General features: G+C 36.8%; 1 protein-coding gene across 1 annotated transcript in view; it reads left to right on the forward strand.

Moving 5' to 3' along the window:
• The window catches only part of LOC107744833 (low-density lipoprotein receptor-related protein 2-like), a 133525-nt gene that overhangs the window by 113638 nt on the left and 1774 nt on the right, over positions 1-18113 (forward strand). Inside the window, exons 58-78 of the mRNA XM_016558655.1 lie at positions 1800-1919; positions 4824-4940; positions 5194-5310; positions 5691-5821; positions 6351-6360; positions 7779-7901; positions 8020-8148; positions 8305-8436; positions 9440-9571; positions 10306-10449; positions 10734-10899; positions 11020-11148; positions 11916-12136; positions 12212-12391; positions 12860-12979; positions 13212-13302; positions 14840-14907; positions 15116-15233; positions 16424-16550; positions 17633-17740; positions 17859-17975. Of these exons, the coding sequence (XP_016414141.1) occupies positions 1800-1919; positions 4824-4940; positions 5194-5310; positions 5691-5821; positions 6351-6360; positions 7779-7901; positions 8020-8148; positions 8305-8436; positions 9440-9571; positions 10306-10449; positions 10734-10899; positions 11020-11148; positions 11916-12136; positions 12212-12391; positions 12860-12979; positions 13212-13302; positions 14840-14907; positions 15116-15233; positions 16424-16550; positions 17633-17740; positions 17859-17975 (2600 nt within the window). The remainder of the gene's footprint in view (positions 1-1799; positions 1920-4823; positions 4941-5193; positions 5311-5690; positions 5822-6350; positions 6361-7778; positions 7902-8019; positions 8149-8304; positions 8437-9439; positions 9572-10305; positions 10450-10733; positions 10900-11019; positions 11149-11915; positions 12137-12211; positions 12392-12859; positions 12980-13211; positions 13303-14839; positions 14908-15115; positions 15234-16423; positions 16551-17632; positions 17741-17858; positions 17976-18113) is intronic.

The following is an 18113-nucleotide window of genomic DNA, read 5'->3' on the forward strand; positions in this document are numbered from 1 at the left end:
AATAGATTTTTGTTGTAAATATGCCTGACAAGATTGTTACACTGAATGACATTTTAGTGGGTCTCTTCTGTAAATCAGGGGAAAATTTATGATATTTATTTTTTTGCTCAGAAAAACCAAAACAAAATTGCAATTAAATTAAACAGAATTGTTTTTGTTTTTTTGGGGGAAAACAACAACAATTTAAAGCAGTATTACACTTATTGTTTTTATGCTTAAACCCTTTTTCGTCTTTGACCCGCATATATTTATGTACATAAAAATGTATATAATTTAATTAATGAAATAGTAAAATATAGTAAAAGTAGTAATATTAAAATTATTAAAAAATAAAATTACTATGAAAAAGTATTGAAAATGTATTACATGACTGAAAACAATATTCTTGCTTACAACTGAAAAATGCAGATATTTTTTATTAATAAAATAGTAAAGTAATAGCAGAAGTATTAGAATGATGAAAATTTAAATGACTATACAAAAATGACTCAGTGTGATCATTTTTATTCAGAAACAGATATTAAATATTAATTGTAGATATTTAAATTATTTTAATCTAATTTCATCTAGCTTTCTAATAAACCTGGCATTATATATTTTGAATATTGCTGGCTCTGAGATGAATTGCTTTGGATAGAAGCTTGTGCTAAATGTGTAAATGTAAATATAAATGTAAAAAATGTTAGAATTATTTACAGCATTATTCAAAACTTGACTCAGCGTAACTGTTTTTATTCACACGGCAATGCTTACAACACAAAAATGTAGATATTCATTAAAAATAGTAAAGTAATATTAGAATTAATAATATTAAATAAAAATTAATTCAAAAATACAAATTGTTAGAAAAAAATATTAATAAAAAAGGGTAAATCAGTATAGTGATCCATTTGTTGAAAATAGGCTGCAAAAATCCATTTTGCCCATGTCCGGCTTTTAGTTTTTTGTATATTAACATAAAAAACATGTTTTAAAAATTGTAAAATTTGCTTGGAAATTGGGAGTTTTTTTTAATTGTATTTTTAAAAAAAAATGTATTGTCTTTTTTAGCAGGTTATTGTCCTTGTTTATTAAGAATTAAATATATGCGATGATCACCTTTTAAAATCCAATCAACAACCGATAGAATCAAGTCCCATGCTACATTTTTTTTTCTTGTTCGATAAGCGTTTCACTCAAAAAAAAGGCACAAAACTGGACAGAGTTTCCATTTCATGCTGACTTAAACAATAATGACTAAAATTTACTACCACCTTTAAATTTCAGTCAAATTCAGTAAGACGAGTCTGTATTGCTCCCATTATCACTGATGTTGTATAAAGCTTGTTGTGTGTGTGTGTGTGTGTGTGTTTGTTTGTCATGATGGATTGAAATCATGAGGAGTTATTCGTCCTCTCACACTCCAGCGCTACATTAGTGAGTGTTAGTTCAGTCTGTCTGTGATGGACGGGCCCTCAGTGACCCCTCCTCCTGTCTAGGGCCACACCACTGATTTATGTGTGTGTTAGGCACCAGTGTGTGTGTGTGCAGTTGTGATTATTGTTACTGGTCTGAATGGTCAGTAATCTGACCGATATACAGTAAACACACACACACACACACACACACACGCCCCGTTTCTCCTGGGTCTTATCAGCTCCCTCTCGCTCCATTAGTGCCATGCTGCACAGAGAGGAGAGATCGCCCTAATCTGACTGTAAGACTGAGACAGAGGTCTGTGTGCCTGAGCAAAATGTTTCTGCCTCTTCACTTCCGCTCTGTTTAACGTTAGCTTGTGTGTGTCTGTGTTGTGTTTGCAGAGGAGTTGACCTGTGAGCCGGCGGGTGATTTCCGCTGTGATAACCACCAGTGCATCCCCCTGCGCTGGCGCTGCGATGGAGACAGTGACTGCGGCGACGGATCTGACGAACGGAACTGCAGTGAGTAACAGCAATGACCTCTTGGCTTCAGTCAGTTCAATATAAAACTGCAACAAACCAGAGAGATAGTTAAGTAATAGTCATTATTTACTCGCCTTTGTGTGGTTCAATAGAATAAAAATTTGAATGAAAGTGAATGAGGACTGGGGCTGTCAAGCTGCAGAAATGCAAATAAACTCCAAATAAATATCATAAATGGTCCATTTAACTCTCATGTAGCTCTTAAATCAAATATGGTGCCTTTAATGCTTGTGACATGTATGAACCAATGATACATACAGGGCAAGATATTCTGTGAATATCGACTTAAAGGGATAGTTCACCCAAAAATGAAAATTCTGTCATTATTAACTCACCCTCCGGCGACGGATCTGACGAACGCAACTGCAGTGAGTAGCAGCAATGACCTCTTGGCTTCAGTCAGTTCAATATAAAACCGCAACAAACCAGAGAGATAGTTAAGTAATAATCATTATTTACTCGCCTTTGTGTGGTTCAATAGAATAAAAATTTGAATGAAAGTGAACGAGGACTGGGGCTGTCCAGCTGCAGAAATGCAAATAAACTCCAAATAAATATCATAAATGGTCCATTTAACTCTCATGTAGCTCTTAAATCAAATATGGTGCCTTTAATGCTTGTGACATGTATGAACCAATGATACATACAGGGCAAGATATTCTGTGAATATCTACTTAAAGGGATAGTTCACCCAAAAATGAAAATTCTGTCATTATTAACTCACCCTCAAGTTGTTCCGAACCTGTATGCATTTCTTTCTTCTGCTGAACACAAAAGAATATATTTGGAAGAATGTGGGTAGCCAAACAGTTTCTGGTCTCCATTGACTTTTTCATAGTATTTTTTCCATAGTAAGTAAGTCAGTGGGGTCCAGCAACTATTTGGTTACCAGCACACTTCAAAATATTTTCTTTTATGTTCAACAGAAGAAAGAAACTCATACAGGTTTTGAGAATTGTTATTTTTGGGTGATCTATTTCTTTAATTTTTGATTTACTCATTACATAAAGCTATTGTATGGCTTCTGAAGACTTGGAATACAATATGTGAACCTGGAGCAAAAAAACAGTCATAAGTAGCACAGGTATATTTGTAGCAATATCCAAAAATACATTGTATGGGTCAAAATGATAGATTTTTCTTTTATGCCAAAAATCATTAGAATATTAAATAAAGATCATGTTCCATGACGATATTTAGTAAATTTCCTACTTTCCATATAAATATATCAAAACTTAACTTTTGATTAGTAATATGCATTGCTAAGGATTTAATTTGGACAACTTTAAAGGCGATTTTCTCAATATTTAGATTTTTTTTTTGCACCCTCAGGTTCAGGATTTTCAAATTGTATCTCGGCCAAATATTGTCCTATCCTAAAAGCTTATTTATTCAGCTTTCAGATTATGTATAAATCTCAATTTTAAACTGGTTTTGTGGTCCAGGGTCACATATATAAACCTAAAAAACTACTTTTATTCTGCTTTTTTGTCATGTTGGCGCTTGAAAAAGAATGGCTCGGTTATCCTTTAACATTTCACTTTCTCTGTGTTTAAAATGACATGAGGGTGAATACATTATTGCTGGATGAACTGTTCCCTTAATAAGAGAGAAAGACACCTGTAAATTTGCTTTACCAGAGAAACAGTAAAGACAAAGATGAAGAGATTGAGAGGAACAGATTGGATAGACAGAGAGCGTGGAGGAGATGACGTGATGGCAGACAAGGTGCTGTGAGGTGTGAAAGGTTGACAAATGGTCTGCGCTAAACCTTTGAGCTGCATGTTGAAAGAAGCGCTGATTTTTTCTGCCCTTTTCTCCTCCCTGCAGAAGAGCTGTAGGGGTGGTGAGCGCGGGTCAGTCCCCTGATGAGTTCAGCTATGAACTCACCTCCCAAAAATGGCCCTGAAGAGCAAGCTGTATCTCATCACATAAACCTCTAGTCCTGTGACACAGTGAAGCGCAGACTAATCACTGCCCTCATTTGTGTCTTGTGTTCTGCTGAACATTTTCCCACCCTCAGGCCATCCAAGATGTAGATGAGTTTGTTTCTTCATCAGAACAGATTTGGAGAAATGTAGCATTGCATCACTTACTCAGCAATGGATCCTCTGCAGTGAATGGGTGCCGTCAGAATGAGAGTCCAAACAGCTGATAAAAACATCCACAAGTAATCCACACCAGTCCATCAATTCATGTCTTGTGAAGTGTAAAGCTACGTGTTTTTAAGAAACAAACCCATCATTAAGACATTTTTAACTTAAACTATTGCTTCCAGCTAAAATATGACTTCTCTCCCCTTAGTATTGCTTTCTCCAGTGAAAAAATTGTGCCTGGAGAGATATATGCACTCTTTACAAGTGAAAACAGTACAAAACTGTTCTAAAGTTATATGTTGGTGGATTTTGATGTGAGAAGACAACAGGGGATGGGCTTTTACACTGCAGAAGGCATTATTATGGCGTATGGACTTGTATTTTGGACAGAGGCATCAGTTTAAAATTAAAAGGTCTTAATGGATTTGTTTCTTATAAACATGCACCTTTTCACTTCCCAAGATATTAATTGATGTACTGGGGTCATTTGGATTACTTGTGGATTATTGTGATGTTTTTATCAGCTCTCATTCTGACGGCACCCATTCACTGCAGAGGATCCATTACTGAGAAAGTAATATAATGCTACATTTCTCTGAATGGCTTGATGGCGAGTACATTTTCAGCAAATTTTCATTGTAGTGTGAACTATTCTTTTAAATAACACCCCTCACTTGTGGTTAAATCACTTTGGCACATACCTCTCTTTGGGCTTATTGCTTTATTTGCTTGCCTCCTTAGTATGTATGTTCATGTGTGTCTGATTGACACGCTTATGCATCCGCAGCCCCTCGTCCGTGCACAGAGAGCGAGTACCGCTGTGACAACCTGCACTGCATTCCTGACCGCTGGGTTTGTGACCATGACAACGACTGCGAGGACAATTCTGATGAAAGAGACTGCGGTGAGTGAAAGAAAAGAAGAGACAGCAGAAAGGAAAGACTATCAAAAGAGGGATGGAGAGAGCCGTGGCACTTGCCACCACGTTCAACATCATAATACTGTCTTTTTATTACAGATTGGTCCTCAGTGGGTGATAACTCAATGCAATTGTGTGCCTGGATAGCTTGTGAATGACTTACAGGAAGTGTGCATAATTCATTTTCCATGGCGTATTGAGAGATTGGCTTTATTCATTGTGGATGAATGTGTTTCAGAGCTGCGGACCTGTCACCCGGGTTACTTCCAGTGCGGTAGCGGCCACTGCATCTCTGAGCGCTTTAAATGCGACGGCAACGCTGACTGTCTCGACTTCACTGATGAAAGCTCCTGTCGTGAGTGTGCTGCCATGTTTTTGTTTTTTAATCTATTTAAATTCTGAAATGTAACCAGAAGACAGCTGTGAGTTGTATTGCAGCGCCCTCTAGAGTCCAAAAGGGTTGTGCAACTGTTCCCATCATCATGCAAACAATAAGGAATATCAAGGAATTTGACATTTTGATTAAAGACTATGAAGACAAACTTTTTTTTTAAATATGCACAGATGAAATGTTCACAATAAGATCAGGATCATTTTGAGCAGCCAGTAGTTGAAACGGCACTAGCAATGCCAAAGTCATGGGTTTGTTTCCAACTGAATGCCTGAATACAATGTTAGACACCTTCATCATGTATTAAGAAAGTTGACTTTGAGCTGTATGTGTGCATATTTCAGCCACACGCTACCCGAACAGCACCTACTGTCCACCCTTCCTGTTTGAGTGCAAGAACCACGTGTGTGTGCAGCAGCACTGGATATGTGACGGAGATAATGACTGCGGGGATAAGGGGGGGGTGAGTGACCGTGTATACACACACACACACACATAGGCTACATACATACATATATATATATATATATATATATATTAGTATGCATGAAAATGTGTATTTTTCAATTAAAGACATCTTATAGATTTAATATGGGCTGCTTTTGGTGCTTGACACCTTTTTATTGGTCATTTTGTGTTTCAAGAATAAGGTCCAAGGTTAAGAATTATGCTATTATTTACTTAAATATAAAATGTTTTTCTCTGTTTAACAACATTACAATAGTGAAAGACGACTTCTCTTACTGATCACGTCTCTTGCGTGGCGGGATGTTGGACTCATGAAAAATAATCACGTATTTTGTATTCACCAAAACTGATTTACTGAAGTGAAAACACGGACGGAATTGGCTAGTGCGAACGGCGCTTGCTGTGAGGCGGGAGTGACGAGCCGACAGAGGATTGCGCAGCCTTCCTCGAACAGTTATGTTCACAATTTCTGATTTACTTAATGTATGCTGCGTCAGGGGGCCTGTGAGTGGATGATGACAGGTATCGGTGATCAGCACTGCTGCTGTTGTATCAGTCAGTGGTCAGATCAGCGTAGCAGTCAAAAAACGGGACAAGGGAGGTCACGTACGGGACAAATCAAATAGGCCCAAAATACGGGATGTCCCGGCTAATACGGGACGGTTGGCAACCCTTATCTATCTATCGTTCTATCTATCTATCTATCTATCGATCATTCTATCGATCGATCGTTCGTTTGTTCGTTCTTTCTATCTATCTATCGATCGCTCGTTCTTTCTATCTATCGATCAATCGTTCTTTCTATCGATCATTCTATCTATCTATCTATCAATCGTTCTTTCTATCGATCGTTCTTTCTAACGTTCTATCTATCGTTCTGTCGTTCTATCGTTCTGTCTATTGTTCTGTTTATCTATTTTAAAAGGTTAACCATGATTATGTTGCTCAAAAATCTAACCATTATTGGTGATTATTGTCATTTTATTATTATTTTTTTCTTTACATTTAATTAGAATTATTGCACTTTCACGGAATCACAAATCAAGAGAAAGTTAACTCCAATGTTGCCTAGTCTGTGGTTTTTCTGCAGAATTGGGCTACGTTTACACTGTTGCAGTGGGCGGTTTTTTTAGTCCACGGGTTAAACGTTCCCCTCAGAAAATGATTTCGATAGAGGGGACCCACCGACAGGGGAGAAAACCACCGAAAAGCAGTTAGAATGCTTTTGTTACGCAAACCTGGCAACCCTGGTCAAATCGCATTTTTAGTCACAGCAAACAGCACAAATGACCACCTGAAAGAAAACAGACTGGCTGTATTACACTTTTACTTGAGTATAATATCTCCATTGAGATTGCTCTAACTTGCATGTTTGCCAGTGTTTTCAGCTCATCAGCACGTTTTCAGTAATGAAGAGGGAGCGTGTGTGCGTGGTTGCCATTTTGGGAAGATTAAGTAAACCACTGGGCAAAAAATTTATCGATTTAAGAGAAAAGCTCAGATTGGGGATTTAAACTATTTAAATCTGGCAACCACAGCCATGAAAGCCCGTGGAGGCTTGTTACCAATGCAAGTGGCGTATTAAAATGAAAAGTTTTCAGGATAAATAACCAACAGTTAAATATTGCAGATGATTATGCTTAATAAACTGAAAGAAGCAGAAATCGTGATCTTGATCAAGATCCCGACTATTGGTCTAAACTTTTTTTTCTAATATAATTTGTATAGTATATCAGTTAAATAATGCAATAAAGTAGATATGGACAAAGTGCACAACCGTCATGTTTCTTGTCTCCTCAGTGGACATCTCATGTGATCCTCCGTTCCGTTTCCGCTGATCAAGATCCCGACTATTGGTCTAAACTTTTTTTTTCTAATATAATTTGTGTAGTATATCAGTTAAATAATGCAATAAAGTAGATATGGAACAAAGTGCACAACCGTCATGTTTCTTGTCTCCTCAGTGGACATCTCATGTGATCCTCCGTTCCGTTTCCGCTGTGATAACACCCGCTGCATCTACAGTCACGAGCTCTGCAACTCTATAGATGACTGCGGTGATGGAACCGACGAGAGGCCGGAGCATTGTGAGTGACAGCCAATAGATTATTAACCAAATATACTATTTACCTATTAAACCCTTTTAATTCTCTAAATTCTATTGAAGCTAGTAAAACACCCTGTTTTGTGTGAATGACTCCTCAGGTGTGACTCCCACACATGGGCCCTGCTCTGCAGACGAGTATAAATGTGGGAACGGTCAGTGCATTCCTCTGCAGTACGCCTGCGACGACTATGACGACTGTGAAGACCAGACCGATGAACTCGGCTGCTGTGAGTTTTGCTCATTCACTCACCCTCATGTTGTTTATTTTCTTTCTTGCATAAACAAAAGTGGAGCAAGCTCCAAAAACTACAAAAAAAAATCTTAGAGCTCTAGATCCTTTTGCCTGCACATCTTTGTAACATTTCTTCATCTGTCTCTGTTAGACTACGGCCATGGACGCACATGCAGTGAGAATCTGTGTGAGCATAATTGCACAGATTTGTCAACCGGAGGCTTCATTTGTTCCTGTAGACCTGGATATAAACCCAACCCGGAGGACAAGAACAACTGCGATGGTTTGTGGCGTTGTCTGAATACTGTATTCATTAGAAAACCTCAATATTTACTTCTTTATTGGAAGACAGGCTTATAGTGGTGCTCTAGAAGCCAAACAGGACAACAGGAACTCAGTTATTTATGACACTTCATTCTACAAAAACAACAGCTCGTTCATTACGCCATTTCTGTCATTGCACATGTGCAGTACTTTCCAGTTTCTGTATTCAATCCGATCAAGAGTTTAGGAGCTCAGTCGGATCGATTAAGGTGTTTACATGAAGCCTTTTCAGTCTGATTGAGCCATCAGTCCAATTACCAGCGGATTATTTGGTTGCATGTAAGCGTAGCTAGTGTTGCAAAGTTCATCAGTTATAAAACTAATTCCATTCATCTATAAGCAGCTCAGCAGATACAATAGTATGATTAATTAGCTCAAGTCAGTTCAGTGTTATATTAGTACCATTGAGATAATATTATAGTTTGTATTAATATTTTGAATTAGGTTTATTTTTGCATTTTAATTTTAGTTAAATTTAGTTGCGTGTTTCATTCATTTTATTTCAGTTATTTTTAGTACATCAAGTTAAACTAAATTCTAAATTCTGAGAAATTTTGCCTTGGCAACTAGCTGAAAAAAAAAAAGTTTCGTTTTTTTGTGTTTTATTTTATTCCAGTTAACGATTATTTTAATTAAAAATGTTTTGTATGATTTTGTTTTCATTTTAGTTTCACGTAATTTTAATAAACTTCAATAAAATATTCAGTTCAATGACAGTGTTGATGTTGGAAAGTTCCTCAATCACAAAGACATATTTGATTCAGCTATAAAGCAGCGCTACAGAAAATGATCAGTTAGTTTTTCATTCTGACCTTGGCATGGAATCTTTTCTGTCTGCGTGAAAGCAACACAAGAAGTGCGCAGCTATGCCTGCACACAACTTCGAGACAACATTGGCACACCATTAGAAGTTGAACTGCTTGCTGTATGTATAATGTGAGGTGTTTTCTGCCCGTCTGCAGATGTGAACGAGTGTGAGATTTACGGGACGTGCCCGCAGCTGTGCAGGAACACTAAGGGCAGTTATGAGTGTTTCTGCGCTGATGGGTTTCGATCAGTGGGAGAGCAGCCGGGAGTCGAATGCGCTGCTGAGGGTAAGGCCTTTCAATCTGAAATCATTTATCCTCTTTTTTACCTTCTATAGCCTAAAACTTGAAAATTTTACGAACATTGGTAAATATGAATGCACCTTTAGAAGTCATAGATGCAAACTCCTCACCTTTCAGTGACAACTCACTTTTTTGAGATCAAAATGAGGGGAGGGGAGGGGGGGTGTCTTGCAGGGGTACTTGTGTTCTTACAACTGGGACTGGTTGCATAAACTGTTTAAACTAGTCTTAAAAAGTTAGTCATCTAATCTAGTCATCAAGACTGGTCATAACTTTTCAAAATCAGTTATGAACAGGTAGATTGGTCTTATTTGCATTGGAAAAGTAAGACGGATTACTCCTTGGGAACTGCTAGTTGGTCAAACTACTTCATCTTTTATAACAAGGGATTTTGACCAAACCTAATCAATCTTGATTTTTGTAAAATGTTGCAACAAGATGTTTTTTTGTGTGTGTGAAAAATTACAGTTTTGGACATATAAGGTAATAAAAAAGTATTTAAAAAAAAAAAGTAAAGTAACTACAAATGAGCATTTAAAGCAAATATCCATGTGGAGAAATTCCGTGTGGAGCATGCTCCCGATCCACGCAATGTTCTCACCTTTTTTCCCCCTTACCTGTTTGCATCTCTGTAGAAGACAGCTGCATATGTAGGCAGCAATGCAAGTCTAGGCTTTGACATCACCATTTCTTTCGCTCTCTATCATTTTTTCCCACAGGAAATCCTCCCGTCTTGTTATTGCCTGATAACGTGCGGATCCGTCGCTTTAATCTCTCGTCAGCGCAGTACTCTGATTATGTGGATAATGCAGAGCACATTCAGGCACTGGACTACCTGTGGGACCCAGAAGGCCTCGGCCTAAGTAAGACAATATTCACTGGATATCCCATCTAATATGACATATGCTTAATGTTTTGATGCAGATGCAGCACAGGGAAGCCCAATTTACAGCACAATAAGGCAAAGCCAGTGTTATTTTAGTATTCTTTATATACTATTACAGGATTTCTTTTGAAAAATGTTTTGAAATCCTTACCAAACCAACCCAGGTTTATGAAAACATGATCACCGTTTGCACTGTTATTGTGTTTCTGTAATCAGGTTATGAATGCACACTGAAACATATTTCTACATCTGATTTTTCAGGTATAGTGTTCTGGACAGTGTTGGGACGAGGCTCTGAGTTCGGTGCGATTAAGAGGGCCTACATGACCACGTTTGATGACCATGGAAATAATCCTGTGAAAGAGGTGGACCTGAACCTCAGATACATCTCCAGTCCTGATGGCATCGCTGTGGACTGGATCGGAGGGTATGTGACATGCTTTTCTATACTTTACTTGAGCTCTGATGCAGATTGTCTAACTGGTTACTGGGACAGTTCCAGAGAAATAAACATCCCTTCTGCTATGCATTTTGTCTTTTCCATTAGCCATATTTACTGGACAGATGCTGGGACTAATAGAATCGAAGTGTCAAAACTGGATGGACGTTACAGAAAGTGGCTGATTCACAGTGATCTTGATCAGCCAGCCGCTGTTGTGGTCAATCCTGGTCTAGGGTAAGAATATGAATATGAATGATAATATGAACGAAACTATATATTTACTATGTAGTAATGAAATTTGTAAAATTGTGATTTTTTTTAGGTCTGGAAAAGTCATGGAAATTAAATAAATACATCTTATAAAATAGTTGTTTTGGGTAGATATTGCTCATGTATTGAGCTTATGTAGAGATTCGTGAGTAAAGAAATTAAAAAGTATTGTTATTTTACTATAAAAACTATTTAATATACCTATTAAACAATAGATTATATATATATATATATATATATTAGTGCTGTCAAACGATTAATCGCGATTAATTGCATCCAAAATAAAAGTTGTTGTTTACATAATATATGTGTGTGTACTGTGTATATTTTTTATGTACAGTATATATAAATACGCACACATGCGTTTATATATTTAAGAAAAATATGTTATGTTTATAGATTAAATATATTTATATATGATATAAATTATATGAATATAAATATACACGTAAATAGGTCGTCTTATATTCGGGCCAATACGGTAATTAATGGACAGCCCTGAGGGATGCATGGTCATGAAAGTTTTAAAATTGTGATTTTTATGTGTGGGAAAAGTCCTGGAAATAAAACTAATACATCTTATAAAATATTTTAAAAATCTTGTCTAATAATCACAAACCACTTGAAATATAATTGAAATTTCATTGATCATAAAATGTTGGAACCCCGATTCTTCAAAACTGCTGTTTTTGTCATTAATGATGATTATTTTGTGCATGTATATGTTATAGTAAGATGTTCTGGACCGACTGGGGCAGAAAGCCCATGATTGAGACGGCGTGGATGGATGGGCAGCACAGAGAGGTGCTGTTAGATGAAGATCTGGGCTGGCCTACTGGTTTAGCTTTGGACTACCTGAATGAAAACCGCATCTACTGGTGTGACTCAAAAGAAAACATCATTGAATCGATGAAAGCGGACGGAACTGACCGTCAAATGATCCTATCAGGAGGTGAGACGTGGTAGCATTACATCCGAGAAAACAGCTTTTGACTGGCCGATGTTCTCACGTTTGTTGTCATTGCAGACATCGGTCACCCCTACAGTGTGGATGTGTTCGAGGGACACGTGTACTGGACGACTAAAGAGAAGGGAGAAGTGTGGAAAAAAGATAAGTTCGGGAAAGGAGACAAGGTGAAGGTGTTGACCATAAACCCCTGGCTGACTCAAGTACGCATCTACCAGCAGCACCGACACAACCACTCAGGTGCGACCGGGAATCCTTACGTTTCAACAAGGGCGTAAAATTTACTCTAGGGACCTAAATTGTCCCTAGCAATCAGTGGTGGCTCGTGGGTTTTAAAATAGAGGAGGCACACTAATTGTATTGGTCTGGGATCCCTGCCGATTATTATTATAATTTGCTTAACCACTTTAAAATGGCTTTTTGGTTGCTTTTAGTCAGAAAACGTAAAGAAAACGACACACATACAGCAAGATAATATAATTTCACTTACCTGGCCTATCACTTGAAGCAAACATCCATCCCTTCTATATATACTGTATATAGTGGTTTTGCATTTGTCTTTATACCCAAGAACAACTGTGTAGAAACCACAGGTGAATTAAGTTGAATGAAAGCACCTGTTCCTCAGTTCCTTTTCACCGCATTTCTTTTAGCCAAAGATAATTCCTGTAATAGTAATAGTAAATGACTGTTCACATTCTCTTGCAGTGCTGAACCCCTGTCAGGGTGTCTGCAGTCACCTGTGTTTGCTGCGGCCGGGTGGATACACCTGTGCCTGTCCGCAGGGCACCACACTGCTCGCCTTCAACAAGAATGAATGTGATGCCGGTAAGAGATGAACACACACTGACTGCTGTTAGTTTGAGATGAGCTGATTGGCTCCATTGCATCCCATCAATACATTTCATAACATACATGCATGTGCTGCGTCTGCTGCTGCATGATTTCATTATTGTCATGTGATGTTTTGACTTCAGTGCTCTGATATTGTGATGAAAGTGAGTGTTTGACTTGTGATGTGGTTGCATTGTGACTGTGTTGCATTGCCTCGCACATGCAGCCATTGAGGCAGAGGTGTCCATGCCACTTGCATGCAGATGCATGAATGGAGGAACATGCTACACTGATGAGGGAGGCCTGCCGAAGTGCAAGTGAGTGTGAACGCTAGTGTAGAGCATCACAGCCGCCCCGCTGATAGAGTTATTTAAAGGGCTCATATCATGAGGAATTTTCATTGATATTGTGAGATATGTGTTCACTGTTTTATGAAAACTTGCTGCAACTTATAGATTGTATATACAACACACTATATTAAAGAAACAGCTATATATATATATATATATATATATAGTCAGGTCCATATGTATTTGGACACTAACACAATTTTTAGTATTTTTGCTGTTGACCAAAACATATTCAAGTTACAGTTATATAATGAATATGGGCTTAAAGTGCACACTCTGAACTTTAATTTGAGGATATTTGAGGCCAGATTAGACTTTGCCAAAAAACATCTAAAAAAGCCAGACCACTTCTGGAAGAGCATTCTTTGGAAATTAAGATCAACCTGTACCAGAATGATGGGAAGAAAAAAGTATGGAGAAGGCTTGGAACAGCTCATGATCCAAAGCATACAGCATCATCTGTGAAACATGGAGCAGTGTGATGGCATGAGCGTGCATGGCTTCCAGTGGCACTGGGTTACTGGTGTTTAGTGTAAAAAGTTTAAAATAGCTTTCACTGACTTTTACATTAAATGTAAAAGTCATTACATTATATCAAACAGTCTTTAATAAATCCACACAAGGAAGGCTTGAAACACACATACACATCGACAAGACCAGACAAAGACAAACTGAACAGACTTGAACTTAAGTACAAAGTCAAATGAGGATAATTAATAAAACACACCTGAACCAACTGACATAATTAAGGGGAGACAAAACCTAGATCAAAGAACACGAGGAGAGAAAGCAAACTAAAAATCCATAAGGTGTGACAATATTCTTGTTCAACCCCTTGAATTAAAGCTTAAAGTCTGCACTTCAATTTCATCTTGATTGTTTCATTTTAATTCTATTCTGGTGGCATACAGAGCCGAAATTTTGAAAATTGTGTCAGTGTCCAAATATATATGGACCTGTGTGTGTGTGTGTGTGTGTGTATAGATAGATAGATAGATAGATAGATAGATTTCAATTATAAACAATTTGTCATACACAAAACCTCTATTTAGTGATAATTGATCAATTATAAACATAATTTGTCATATGCAAAACCTCTATTTAGTGATAATTGACTGATATTTAATATGGCAATATTTAATATGAAAATACATCATTTAATTTATTACTTAAATATTTTTTAACTACATATTGCAATTTAACTTCGGTAACACTTTCTATGAAGCCCATATTTATAATACATTATAAGGGTATTCTTAAGGCATTATAATGAATGCATAATGCATTTAACTTCTTCTGCAATCTAACTGAACTTCTGCAACATATAAATACATTAAATGCAATAAATACAATAGTCGCAAATACAATACGACTATGTGAACACAAATGACAATCATCATGAAAATCTAAAAATATGCAGTAAGTATCAGATTGTAGAAAGAACCATTTTTGTCAAAGCCATACTGTAGATTGTCTGTAACGGTTCAGTGTTTATGCTCCTCAGGTGTCCATACGGTTACTCGGGTAGTTACTGTGAAATGGGGAAGTCTAGAGGTGCTCCTGCAGGAACAGGTAAACAAACCCTTCCTTGTTAATTAGTTATTATTAGTTTCATTGTAAACACATTTGCTCACGGTTTGTAACATGTGATGTTGTTATTTATCAACTCTAATTACTCTGTCCATCTTGTTACACATGTTAATTTCAAATGAAAACTAATGAGACTGCACTCATATGTCTTACATACTGTGTGTGTGTGTGTGTGTGTGTGTGTGTGTAGCTGTGACCGTCCTGTTAGCAGTGGTTATTAGTCTGATTACTGGAGTTCTGGTTGTGGGAGTTTTCCTCAACTACAAGCGCACTGGCTCTCTCATCCCGTCAATGCCTAAACTACCCAGGTACAACACAAACACGCCACTCAACTACCTACAGTTCAGCTATATGACTTCATATTTTATGACTTCAGTTTAAGCAGCCAGTCTCAATGTGCTTTTAGTGCATGTATGAATATATGAGTATATCTACTGTCAGTATTGTGACTTATATGGGGGATTTTGCTGCTTGAAAAATGCTTTATTTCTCTAAAATAAATGCCACTTGGTTTGATATTTTACTCATCTTTAAGCATGGTTTACAAAACTGTTCAAAAGTTTGGGTTAGCTAAAGTTTTTAAATGTTTTTGAGTTGAAACCTCGCCAAGGCTGCATTTATCTGATCAAAAATACAGTTAAAACAGTAATATTGTGAAATATTATTACAATTTAAAATAACTATTTTCTTTTTGAATATGTTTTCAAATGTATTTTTTTCCTGTGATGCAAAGCTGAATTTTCAGCATCATTACTCCAGTCTTTAGTGTCACATGATCCTTCAGAAATCATTCCAATATGCTGATTTGCTGCTCGAGAAACATTTCTTATTATTTTTAATGTTGAAAACAGTTGTGCTGCTTCATATGGTTTTGTGGAAACCATGATACGTTTTGTCAGGATTCTTTGATGAATAGAAAGTTCAAAAAACAAAATTTATTTGAAATAGATTTTTTATTTTATTTTATGCATGTCTTTACTGTCACTTTTGATCAATTTAATGTCCTTGCTAAATAAAAGCATTAATTTCTTAAAAAAAAAAAAAAAAAATCTTACTAACCCCAAACTTTTGAACAGATCTAGTCATGTCATTCATAATCCCTGCCATCTCCTCCTTCTTTGTCAATTAATTTTTAATGTCAAACTGAGAACTTATAGCTTGTCACAGTAACACAACATCAAAACAACATCTAGTTAAAGGTTAGTAGGTTGCTGATTACTAAACTTAACCTACTGCCTGAGCTCTGTGTTATATTGAATATATGTGTTATATTTGCAATGACTTCACTGAGTATATCAAATTAAGCAACATTCAATATTGCGATGGTTTTAATGTTCGTTTTATTTCTCTGTGACGTTTCCACATAATTAGACTAGATCGAAGAAAGCATTAAGATGTTTATATGTCTCTGATTTAAACTTCAGCAGCAGAAACACTGTTTGAGTTGGTATAATTTTCATGTACCATTTTTTCTCCACTGTTTTTCTGTTTCTCTTAGTCTAAGCAGCCTGGTGAAGTCGGCAGACACAGGAAATGGAGTGGCGTTTCATTCAGGTGACAATGTCACGATGGACCTGGAGCCTCAGACTCTGGGAGTGTCGTTCATCGACAGGGCCATGCAGCTGGTAAATGGTGGTCTTTTGTGTCGATTTAACGGTAACTCCTGACTCCTGGATTGTTAAGTGCACTCAGCACATTTTTCTTGACTTATCTCTGAGGCGTAAAATCCCTGGTTGACCTTTTGGCCGCAGTGTTAATGTTTCATCTTTTCCAAGACTTACATTATCAGTGCACTAGTTTCTAATGGGATTCTGTGTACACTGCAAAAAAAATGGCTTATCTTACTTAGTATTTTTAGAATATTTAGAATATTTTACTTACACCACTGGCAGATAATTTTTTTTTTCCCCTGGAAACAAGACTAAATATCTTAAGTCATTTGGCTTATCTAGTAAAAGTATCTTGATTTAAGAATTTTTAGATATTTTGACTAGAAACAAGACAAAAATACTAAGTAAGAGAAGTCATTTTTTGCAGTGTATCATTAATCACAATGAAAATTCTAGTCTATTTAAGATGTTAAAAGTAGTGGTCGACTAATATGAGTTTTTCAAATAAGACAATGGCGATAATTAAATGAACACTTACCCTATCATTCACAAGTTTGGGGATGCATTAATTTGATCAAAAGTGACAAGACATTTATAAAGTTACAAAAGATTTCTATTTCAAATAAATGCTGTTCTTTTGAACTTTCTGTTCACAGTTTCCACCAAAATATGAATCAGCACCACTATTTTCAATATTGATAATAATCATAAATGTTTCTTGTGCAGCAAATCAGCATATTAAAATGATTTCTGAAGGAACGTGTGACACTGAAGACTGGAGTAATGATGCTGAAAATTCAGCTTTTCATCACAGGAATAAATTACATTTTAAAATATATTTAATAAATTAAAATGCAGCCTCTGTGAGCAAAAGAGCCATTTAGGAACAGTAAAAAAAAATCTTACCGATCCCAACATTTTTAATGGCAAACAACTTTATGCCAAGTTTATTGCCAAGTAAACAGTTATTTGCTAATAATCTCAGATTTCAGTGCCTGAAGTTTTTAATTCACCTCATTGATTTCAGTCTAGCTAGCTAGCTGTGGGTTGAAGCATTGATTTGTGTCTGATCTGGATTCTCTGGTTTTTATTATTAGGATGAGAATTTTGCAGACTCTGGTAGGCAGCCAATCACATTTGAGAATCCTCTGTACTCGACTGCAGCCGGCCCATCCAGCGATCCAGCAGTAATACACGCTACTCAGGTACATTGCCTTCTCGAAAGCATTTCATAACCTTCTAGACATTGCTAACAGTGTGAATGAAACATGTTCGACCTGAGCGGGTCTTCTGTTGAGTTTTGTGTTTCTGTGCTTCATACAGGTCACTGTGAACGTCAGCGGTGATCAGGTGGAGAATAACTTCTCAAACCCTACGTATAACGCTCATGAACAGACAGTGGAGGTGAAGAGCAGACCTACAGAGCAAACAACCACACAGGTGGGAACATCTGAACATTTGTCCACAGTTCAGTCATTATTTCCTGTTGTTTCTCCATCATGCGACCATGTTTATATTATTTTATTTTATTTTTTATTATTTTATTTATTTTAATTTTAATTTTTTTTGATATTTTAT

The sequence above is a fragment of the Sinocyclocheilus rhinocerous genome, unplaced genomic scaffold (assembly GCF_001515625.1).
Source record: "Sinocyclocheilus rhinocerous isolate Xijiao unplaced genomic scaffold, SAMN03320098_v1.1 scaffold528, whole genome shotgun sequence".
NCBI classification, from domain to species: Eukaryota; Metazoa; Chordata; class Actinopteri; order Cypriniformes; family Cyprinidae; genus Sinocyclocheilus; species Sinocyclocheilus rhinocerous.